At 42.5% G+C, this 11389-nt stretch overlaps 1 protein-coding gene across 1 annotated transcript; it reads right to left on the reverse strand.

The window, feature by feature from the left end:
- Window positions 1-8435: 8435 nt before the first annotated feature.
- On the reverse strand, window positions 8436-9194 carry LOC309561716 (olfactory receptor 8H1-like; the record flags this gene model as incomplete). The annotated part of the gene is made up of 1 exon (XM_082265702.1): window positions 8436-9194. One exon carries the CDS (start codon window positions 9192-9194, stop codon window positions 8436-8438), a length of 759 nt encoding a protein of 252 aa, XP_082121828.1.
- Between the last annotated feature and the right edge of the window lie 2195 nt (window positions 9195-11389).

Below are 11389 nucleotides of genomic sequence, written 5' to 3' on the forward strand. Positions count from 1 at the left end.
ACACTGCAGGCGACTGTGCAAGATTTTATCCCATATCGTTTAAATTCATAGTCTGTGACGGTGCTCAACGTCACTGGGAGTGAAGGACAAATACTTGATTATTTGGGTTGCTTCAAATGGGACAGTAATATTTGTCAGCCATGTATTTCGAGAGATATGTGAGGACTGTTCCTGTTTGATTCTGAACATGTACATTGAAAGAGCTAATCACATTGGCTCCTGTTCTATGTCCTTCAATGTCAGAGACAGGCTTTCCCTATTGTTTGTGTATTGAGATCATGTGTATTTTTTTAAGTCTGCCTGTCCCATCGTTAAATGTTAATGACCTCACATTGTTCTGTCCAGATGGCCAGATAATTAGCTCAGGTTGATTGAATCACTTTCATCTATTAGTTGCTGAGTGGAAATATACTGTTTGTTTTGGTTGTTCTTTAGATATGTTAATTCTATTTCTGTTTACAATTTCATCTGCATAGGATAATGTAATCAGGCAACCCCTGACCTGTGTGTAGTAATTTGATCAGGAGGGGGATGTGCTCATGTGTGTATAAATTGAGTGTGAAACTGTTCAATAAAGGGGAAGATTCCAAAACTTGTACAAGCTAAGTTGTTGGCTAGCTTTGTATGGGGGCGGCTAGGATTTGATATCTATGCTTATGACTGCAAGGAAGCCGTATACTGACAGAAGACCACAAGTACAGTGTGGGTCGGCGGTTCCTTTACATTGTCCTTGATGTAAGTGCAATTTTTATTTAATAAACCAGCTTTATACACATTAATGCACTATGAGCGCCTTCTATTATCTTTTATAACCACATAATGTGATTAACAAATTTAACCACTTCTGGACTGGAAGGATTTGCCCCCTTAATGACAACGCCATATTTTGTGATTTGGCACTGCGTTACTTTGACAATTGCGCGGTCCTGCGACTCTTTACCCAAATAAAATTAATTTTGTTTTTTTCCCACAAATATAGCTTTCTTTTGGTGGTATTTGATCACCTGTGCGATTTTTATTTTTTGCGCTATAAACTAAAGATAAGCGACGATTGTGAAAAAAAAAAAAGAACAATATTTTTCACATTTTGCTATATAACTCCCCCCCCCCCCCAAAAAAAAATATGTAAAAATCTTAATTTTTTCATCCTTTTAGGTCAATTTGTATTCTGCTACATATTTTTGGTAAAAAAAATTGCAATAAGCGTATTTTGATTGGTTTGCGCAAAAGTTATCATGTCTACAAATTAGGGGAAAGATTATATATATATACATATATATATATACAGTGCCTTGCGAAAGTATTCACCCCCCTTGAAATTTGCGACCTTTTGCCACATTTCAGGCATCAAACATAAAGATATAAAACTGTATTTTTTTGTGAAGAATCAAAAGCAAGTGGGAGACAATAATGAAGTGGAACGAAATTTATTGGATATTTCAAACTTTGTTAACAAATAAAAAACTGAAAAATTGGGCATGCAAAATTATTCAGCCCCCTTAAGTTAATACTTTGTAGCGCCACCTTTTGCTGCGATTACAGCTGTAAGTCGCATGGGGTATGTCACTATCAGTTTTGCACAGCGAGAGACTGAAATTTTTGCCCATTCCTCCTTGCAAAACAGCTTGAGCTCAGTGAGGTTGGATGGAGAGCGTTTGTGAACAGCAGTTTTCAGTTCTTTCCACAGATTCTCGATTGGATTTAGGTCTGGACTTTGACTTGGCCATTCTAACACCTGGATATGTTTATTTGTGAACCATTCCATTGTAGATTTTGCTTTATGTTTTGGATCATTGTCTTGTTGGAAGACAAATCTCCGTCCCAGTCTCAGGTCTTTTGCAGACTCCATCAGGTTTTCTTCCAGAATGGTCCTGTATTTGGCTCCATCCATCTTCCCATCAATTTTAACCATCTTCCCTGTCCCTGCTGAAGAAAAGCAGGCCCAAACCATGATGCTGCCACCACCATGTTTGACAGTGGGGATGGTGTGTTCAGGGTGATGAGCTGTGTTGCTTTTTCGCCAAACATAACGTTTTGCATTGTTGCCAAAAAGTTTGATTTTGGTTTCATCTGAGCAGAGCACCTTCTTCCACATGTTTGGTGTCTCCCAGGTGGCTTGTGGCAAACTTTAAACAACACTTTTTATGGATATCTTTAAGAACTGGCTTTCTTCTTGCCACTCTTCCATAAAGGGCAGATTTGTGCAGTATAGGACTGATTGTTGTCCTATGGACAGAGTCTCCCACCTCAGCTGTAGATCTCTGCAGTTCATCCAGAGTGATCATGGGCCTCTTGGCTGCATCTCTGATCAGTCTTCTCCTTGTATGAGCTGAAAGTTTAGAGGGACGGCCAGGTCTTCGTAGATTTGCAGTGGTCTGATACTCCTTCCATTTCAATATTATCGCTTGCACAGTGCTCCTTGGGATGTTTAAAGCTTGGGAAATCTTTTTGTATCCAAATACGGCTTTAAACTTCTCCACAACAGTATCTCGGACCTGCCTGGTGTGTTCCTTGTTCTTCATGATGCTTAAACGGACCTCGGAGACTATCACAGTGCAGGTGCATTTATACGGAGACTTGATTACACACAGGTGGATTTTATTTATCATCATTAGTTATTTAGGTCAACATTGGATCATTCAGAGATCCTCACTGAACTTCTGGAGAGAGTTTGCTGCACTGAAAGTAAGTAAGCTTGCCACAGTAGATATGCGGCGGGCGGTCGGCAAGTGGTAAAGGAGCACCATAAGCCCGGATACTTTCCCTGGAGCTGGCTGACCACTTGTCTTCTGAAGTGCTTCCATTTACACGCATATGATCTCTTGGTGGGATCATTTGATTTGGTAAGCGGCCGATTGTAACATATAGAGCACAGCGGGGACACGCTTTCCATGGTGGAATATTTCAGCTGCACTACAAACAGTTGGTTGTATTTACATGTAGGAAAGTCGGAGCGTCATCTCTTCACTAAACACATTGAATTGTGGAGCACAGGAATAATTATTATGTTTTTGCACCATTTATTATTTGTCATTTTTTTGTGAACAGATTGTAGCTACTTATTCACAAAAACATTATTTTTGATGTAATTCACTTGTTACACCGTTCTAGACAACTAGAGATTCACTTATCTAGTGTCACTTTGCCATTTAAACATTCACTATTCTCTGATTTCGCTTATTGCACATTGTTTATTGCATCTCTTACCTGATCACTTTTAGGATAATATCTCTGTCAAAAACAGCGCATCTGATTTATTTTATAACATTTGTTTTAACCACTTAAGCCCCGGAGGATTTGGCTGCTAAACGACCAGAGGGCATTTTGCGATTCGGCACTGCGTGACTTTAACGGACAATTGCGCGGTCGTGCGACGCTGTACCGAAACGAATTTGGCGTCCTTTTTTTCCCACAAACAGAGCTTTCTTTTGGTGGTATTTGATCACCTGTGCGATTTTTTGATCACGCGCTATAAACAAAAAAAGAGCGTAAATTTTGCAAAAATAGCAATATTTTTCCCTTTTTTTTATATGAAATTCCCCCAAAAAAAAATGTAAAAATCAAAATTTTTTAATATTTTCGGCCAATTTGTTTTATGCTACCTATGTTTGGTAAAAAAAATCGCAAAAAGCGTATTTTGATTGGTTTGCGCAAAAGTTATTGCGTTTACTAACAAAGGGAAAGATTTTTGTCATTTTTGTTGTTTTTTTTTTTAACGCGTAATGGCGGCGATCTGCGATTTTTTTTGCGGTACTGCGACATTGCGGCGGACAGATCGGACCCTTGACTGACATTTTTGACACTTTTGGGGTTACCAGTGACATTTCTACAGTAATCAGTGCTATACATATGCACTGTTACTGTAAAAATGCACTGGTAGTGAAGGGGTTAACTTTATTTGAGAGGGAGGGGCTGTGTGTGTCCCTAGGGGCGTGATTCTAACTGTGATTGGCTGTGGCTTCAACTGTATGCAGAGTGATCAATGGATCTACATAGTAGATCCATGTGATCAGCTCTCATACAGAGAGGAGAATGACAGGCAGCTTGTTTACACAAGCTGCCTGACTATCTCCCTCTCCCCCGCCGATCGCAGAGTGGCCGGCGGCGATCGGGTCCGCCGGTCACGCGCGCGGGGGGGTCCGTGACCACGCGGGAGCGGGAGCGCGCCTCCGGCGGCGCGCGCTCGCTCCCTAAACCCTCACAGGCGAGCGACGTAGACCTACGTCACTTTGCCTGTGAGGGGCTGACCGCCGCCGTAGATAGTCGTGCGGCGGTCGGCAAGTGGTTAAATGACTTGCACTTGAACCAGGTACGAAACATTGACCAATGATGGTTTGGAGGTCACACACTGTAGAAGGCTCTCCTAGAAGCCCTTTGTCAGTGTGTGAGAGATTGGGAAGAGTGAGGGACAGCTGAGATTGCTGCTGAGAGAATTGGACATCGTAATGTATTGTGCTACTACTGCTTTGTGTGTACAGTATCTGTGCTATATACAGTATCAGTGCTATATACAGTACTATATCCTGTGCTATGTACTATATCCTGTGCTATATACAGTACTATATCCTGTGCTATGTACAGTATCAGTGCTATATACAGTACTATATCCTGTGCTATATACAGTATCAGTGCTATATACAGTACTATATCCTGTGCTATATACAGTACCAGTGCTATTTACAGTACTATATCCTATGCTATATACAGTACTATATCCTGTGCTATATACAGTATCTGTGCAATATACAGTACTATATCTTGTGCTATATACAGTATCAGTGCTATATACACTACTATATCCTGTGCTATATCCAGTACTATATCCTGTGCTATATACAGTAGCAGTGCTATATACAGTGTGTGTATGAGTTGAATATTGTGTCATGGCGGTGTACAGAGATCGGTTCATCCATTGTTGGAGATTGTCTATACATTCTTCCCATAGTGCTGAAACTATGTAACACCTTCAGCCCGGGTTGGCTTTCCATTGAAGGAGTCAGTAGGCTACCATCTAGTGTGATGACCAAAAGTATCACCCAACTGCAATGATCACCTGACCTGACCATGAAGATTTGGACAATTAGGGATGAGGTGCCAAGTCAATCCAAACCCAACCCTAGTTCAGACCACATTTCCGCTGTTCAAACAAAATGGGTTCTCAGTTGTGCTGAACCTAAATCTGCAGTGGGAATTGAAACATTTAGCTGCACTCTTACTATGGCTGCCTAATGTGACCACTTCCTGGTTGCTATGGAGCCAGCGGCTGGCGGCATCCCAACAACCAATGACGTATCCCTGCCTAGCTTCCTGGCTAACAGGTAAATGTACACAAAGGGTTGGGGATAGTCTAAAACAGCCTTTTTCAACCGGGGTACCCAGGCACCCTGGGGTGCCTTGAGATATCTTCAGGGGTGCCTTGGCAAAATGACTAAAAATTGCCCCAAAATTGTATACAAGCCTGCATGTGGATAAAGCTTGCCTTTTAGTTACACAAACCCTCAGGTTTTCATTGTGCACCATTATGACCTTCAAGCCCCCAGCATCCTCACAACCAATGACCCTCCTCTGCCCCTCTCTGTCAGCAGTTGGGTCACATTAGCTGAGTGATGGAAGAAAACTGAGGGAGAAGAGAAACATTGGAGTACTAGTCAATACCAGTGTGCAAAAGTGTATTGGATTTGGAAGAATAAATCACCTCTAACATTGGGTGTCCTACATCTGTGGATGTTGATGTATTATGTAAAACTAGTGTGTGTGTACAGTATCTAACAAAAGTAAATACACCCCTCACACTTTTGTAAATATTTTATTCTATCTTTTCATGTGACAACACTGAAGAAATGACTTTGCTACAATGTAAAATAGTGAGTGTACAGCTTGTATAACAGTGTAAATTTGCTGTCCCCTCACAATAAATCAACACACAGCCAATAATGTCTAAACCACCAAAAATGAGTACACCCCTAAGTGAAAATGTCCAAATTGGGCCCAATTAGTTTAATTTTCCCTCCCCGTTGTCATGCGACTCGTTGACACCGGGGACATCTTGGTATCTTGGGAGAAGCACCAAGGCATCAAGAGAAAAGAGATAGACAGTGAACATCTTGGTATCTTGGGAGAAGAACCAAGACATCAAGAGAAAAGAGATAGACAGTGGACATCTTGGTATCTTGGGAGAAGCACCAAGACACCAAGAGAAAGGAGATAGACAGTGGACATCTTGGTATCTTGGGAGAAGCACCAAGACACCAAGAGATAAGACAGACAGTGGACATCTTGGTATCTTGGGAGAAGCACCAAGACACCAAGAGAAAGGAGATAGACAGTGGACATCTTGGTATCTTGGGAGAAGAACCAAGACATCAAGAGAAAGGAGATAGACAGTGGACATCTTGGTATCTTGGGAGAAGCACCAAAACACCAAGAGAAAGGAGATAGACAGTGGACATCTTGGTATCTTGGGAGAAGCACCAAGACACCAAGAGAAAGGAGATAGACGGCGGACATCTTGGTATCTTGGGAGAAGCACCAAGACACCAAGAGAAAGGAGATAGACAGCGGACATCTTGGTATCTTGGGAGAAGCACCAAGACACCAAGAGAAAGGAGATAGACAGTGGACATCTTGGTATCTTGGGATAAACATCAAGAGAAAAGAGATAGACAGTGAACATCTTGGTATCTTGGGAGAAGCACCAAGACATCAAGAGAAAGGAGATAGACAGTGGACATCTTGGTATCTTGGGAGAAGCACCAAGACACCAAGAGAAAGGAGACAGACAGTTGCCATCTTGGTATCTTGGGAGAAGCACCAAGACACCAAGAGAAAGGAGATAGACAGTGGACATCTTGGTATCTTGGGAGAAGCACCAAGACACCAACAGAAAGGAGATAGACAGCGGACATCTTGGTATCTTGGGAGAAGCACCAAGACACCAAGAGAAAGGAGATATACAGTGGACATCTTGGTATCTTGGGAGAAGCACCAAGACACCAAAAGATAAGATAGACAGTGGAAATCTTGGTATTTTGGGAGAAGCACCAAGACACCAAGAGATAAGACAGACAGTGGACATCTTGGTATTTTGGGAGAAGCACCAAGACACCAAGAGAAAGGAGATAGACAGTGGACATCTTGGTATCTTGGGAGAAGCACCAAGACACCAAGAGATAAGACAGACAGTGGACATCTTGGTAACTTCGGAAAAGCCCTAAGACATCAAGAGATAAGGGAGACAGTGAACATCTTAGTATCTTTGGATAAACACCAAGAGATAAGAGAGACAGAGGACATCTTGGTATCTTGGGAGAAGCACCAAGACACCAAGAGAAAGGAGATAGACAGTGGACATCTTGGTATCTTGGGAGAAGCACCAAGACACCAAGAGAAAGGAGATAGACAGTGGACATCTTGGTATCTTGGGAGAAGCACCAAGACACCAAGAGAAAGGAGATAGACAGTGGACATCTTGGTATCTAGGGAAAAGCACCAAGACACCAAGAGAAAGGAGACAGACAGAGGACATCTTGGTATATTGGGAGAAGCACCAAGACACCAAGAGAAAGGAGATAGACAGTTGCCATCTTGGTATCTTGGGAGAAGCACCAAGACACCAAGAGAAAGGAGACAGACGGTGGACATCTTGGCATCTTGGGAGAAGCACCAAGACACCAAGAGAAAGGAGATAGACAGTGGACATCTTGGTATCTTGGGAGAAGCACCAAGACACCAACAGAAAGGAGATAGACAGTGGACATCTTGGTATCTTGGGAAAAGCACCAAGACACCAAGAGAAAGGAGATATACAGTGGACATCTTGGTATCTTGGGAGAAGCACCAAGACACCAAAAGATAAGATAGACAGTGGAAATCTTGGTATTTTGGGAGAAGCACCAAGACACCAAGAGATAAGACAGACAGTGGACATCTTGGTATTTTGGGAGAAGCACCAAGACACCAAGAGAAAGGAGATAGACAGTGGACATCTTGGTATCTTGGGAGAAGCACCAAGACACCAAGAGATAAGACAGACAGCGGACATCTTGGTATTTTGGGAGAAGCACCAAGACACCAAGAGAAAGGAGATAGACAGTGGACATCTTGGTATCTTGGGAGAAGCACCAAGACACCAAGAGATAAGACAGACAGTGGACATCTTGGTAACTTCGGAAAAGCCCTAAGACATCAAGAGATAAGGGAGACAGTGAATATCTTAGTATCTTTGGATAAACACCAAGAGATAAGAGAGACAGAGGATATCTTGGTATATTGGAAGAAATATAACGTTTTTGAACTGTTGTAAGACAGATCGGGTTCTTGACATTGACATCCCAGGGTAAAGAAGTTTGTTGATCATTTATGAGACAATGACCAGTAGGTTCATCACAGTGTTGTTGAGAAAAGGGGTGCAAATGACAGGAGAAATGGACAGATTGTCACACTGAATCATTTTTATTTTTTGTGATTCGGATCAGCGCATTCTTTACATCTTTGTTTCTTAAACTATAAATTAGCGGATTCAGCATGGGAGCAACAGCTGCATACATCACTGAGAAAACTTGGTCCAATTCACTGGAATACTGTGAGGTGGGCTTCATGTACATGAAGAGAATGGTCCCATAAAACATCAGAAGGACCATCAGGTGGGAAGAACAAGTTGAGAAGGTTTTTCTTCTACTGCTGGCTGACATGCGTAAAACTATTTTTATTATCTTTATATAAGAGCTCATGCTAAGCAAGAGAGGGCAGAGTCCAAGAACAATAACTTCTACGTAAATAAGAGCATCAAATCTGGTATCGGGGCAGGAGATTTGCGCCAGGGCCTTGACGTTGCAAAAAAACTGTTGAATTTTATTTGAGTAGCAAAGGGGCAAAGTGGAGGCAAAAACCGTGACCAGAGCAGAATTAACACAACCAGGAATCCAGATTCCAACCAAAAGCAGAACCAAGTTTCTTCTATTCATGATGAGGTGGTATTGTAAAGGGTTACATATAGCGATGTAGCGATCGTAGGCCATCGAAGATAATAAAATGACCTCAATGCTGCCTACGAAGGTAAAAAAGAACATCTGGGTGAAACAGTCTATAAAGGATATTGAGTTATCTCCAGTAAGTAGCATGTCCATCAGTTTTGGCAAAGTGACGGTGGTGTAACTGATGTCTATGAAGGACAGATTGCACAAGAAGAAGTACATTGGGGTGTGTAGGTGGACGTCTGCGCAGGTTACAGTTATTATAATTAGATTTCCCAGTAATCCTATTAAATATATAAATAGAAACACAACAAATAGGAGAGGTTGCTTTTCATGGTGGCTAAAGAACGCTAAGATCTGAAAGTCTTTAGTGGTCGTCTCGTTATCCGCAAGGTTTGCCATCTTAAAAAAAATAATAAAAATCATAAAAACAGCATTCAGAGGATAATTCAAAGACAAACACAAAAATGTTTGAAAGATTTCAGAGTTCTTCTTTATATGGAATATACAGTGTGTTTTTGCTGAGCACGTGTTTTGAGTTGTTATTGTAATGTATTCCTTGCCTTTCACATTTTGTTTCATTTTTTAAAATATTTTGTAACTTTTAATTGCACTTATTTTCATGATGGACGGATTTGTAGATTCTTCTACTAGACTAGGTCAGATAATGCAATCACAAGATGCCTCTAAGTGCAGTATTGACCATTTATTGTAACATCAAAGGGTTAAAAACACTTACAAGATATTCTATGTTATGAAAGCCTTGAGAATGCCTTCCCAAAGCTTTCATAACATGGAAATTCTTGTAAGTGTCTTGAACTAGTGACCGATAACGTTTTTTTATTGCTGATACCGATATTTTGGTCATCGCATATCGGTATTGCCCGATATTGGCCAATATTTTCGTACATTAAAAAAAAATGTTTTTATTTTTTTATTTATTTATTTTTTTTTACTGGTATTCTTGTGGAGGGGTCTGTGGGGTCTAAAAGACCCCAAACCCCTCCTCTGCACTTAAAAGCATTCAAAACGCCAAGTTTGGCTGTTTTAAATGCTGTAATCTTTTTTAATTTTTGCGCTGAGTACCCGGAAGTGATGTCATGACATCACTTCCCGGGTTTTTACATGGAGACCCGATCAGAGCCAAATGCGGCTTTGATCGGGTCTTCTATTTGGCGGCCGTACAGGCTGGTTGCCCGGGTCTCCCGGTGGGGAGACCCGGGCGAGCCACGGAAGGCGGCAGGAGGAGGGAGGGAGGGCGTCCCCTCCCGCTCCTTATAATGACAGCCAAGTGGCTTCTCACCTGCATTGGTTGTCATTACAAGACAGCCGACCGTCGGTACCGGGGTGATGCCTCTAGCTGCAGGCATCACTCCGGTACAGCACTTTCCCGAAATATCGGCAATTTCGGTAACCTCAGGAGCCGATTCTGATATACAGTATCGGAGAAAGTGCATATCGGCCCTCGATATATCGGCTTTGTCGATAATCGGTCAATCTCTATTTTGAACCCTTTGATGTTAAACCAAATGGTCAATACTGCGCTTAGAGGAGCCTTGTGTCCTTCATACATATTACAGAGCTGCTTCTCCTCTCAAGTGCTGCCCGAGTGCATGCTGACAAGAATTACCCTTTGGACCCAGAGCTCAGCCCCACGGAAGTGCCCATATGCTCCACTATCTCAGATAATGCAATCAGCATCCTTTCTGAAATACTACATAGACAAACCTAGTGACTTGCACTGCAGCAAAGAAAAAGCATAGATTGGTGTTGACCCATGAATTTGTCAACATATAAGGGTCTGTTTATAAAACATTTGTTGTACGAATGTCAAAAACATTTATGCAGACTGAACTGAAGTTCTTTTTTAATATATTTACGGCATTACGGCATATATTGCGGCAGGCTAGCTCGGCTGCGCGAATCGACGTGTGGGTATGTCCAGTGCCGGGACAAGGTCATCCAGCGCCCAGGGCATGGATGCCAAACTGCGCCCCCCTTTCCCTTAGGGTTAGGGTCAAGGCACCCTCCCCCCCATCCCTGGAATAAACCATTGTGCCCAGGGCAACCGTCCCTCCGGCGAACACCCCTTGTCCCAGGCCTGGGTACGTCAGTTTGCTGGTGGGTGAGCGCGCCCTACCGGCGGCGCCCTTCTGCCCCCACTAGGCAGCAGGGATGCCAATCCATGGGAACAGCAGCCATGATTGCCGCCGGGCACCTGCGATCACTTCCCGCTGAGAGAGAAGGATGGTCAGCTGTTGTAAACACATCTGACCGTTCTTCTCTCTGGAATGATCACAGAGCACCTGTGAGCCTTCTATATAGGAACACAGGTCTCTGTGGTCATTTCACAGGCCCATCCCCCCCACAGTTTGAAAACACTCCCCTAGACTCACAATTAACCCTTTGATCACCCC

The sequence above is a fragment of the Pelophylax lessonae genome (genome assembly GCF_965119305.1).
Source record: "Pelophylax lessonae genome assembly, chromosome: 8".
NCBI classification, from domain to species: Eukaryota; Metazoa; Chordata; class Amphibia; order Anura; family Ranidae; genus Pelophylax; species Pelophylax lessonae.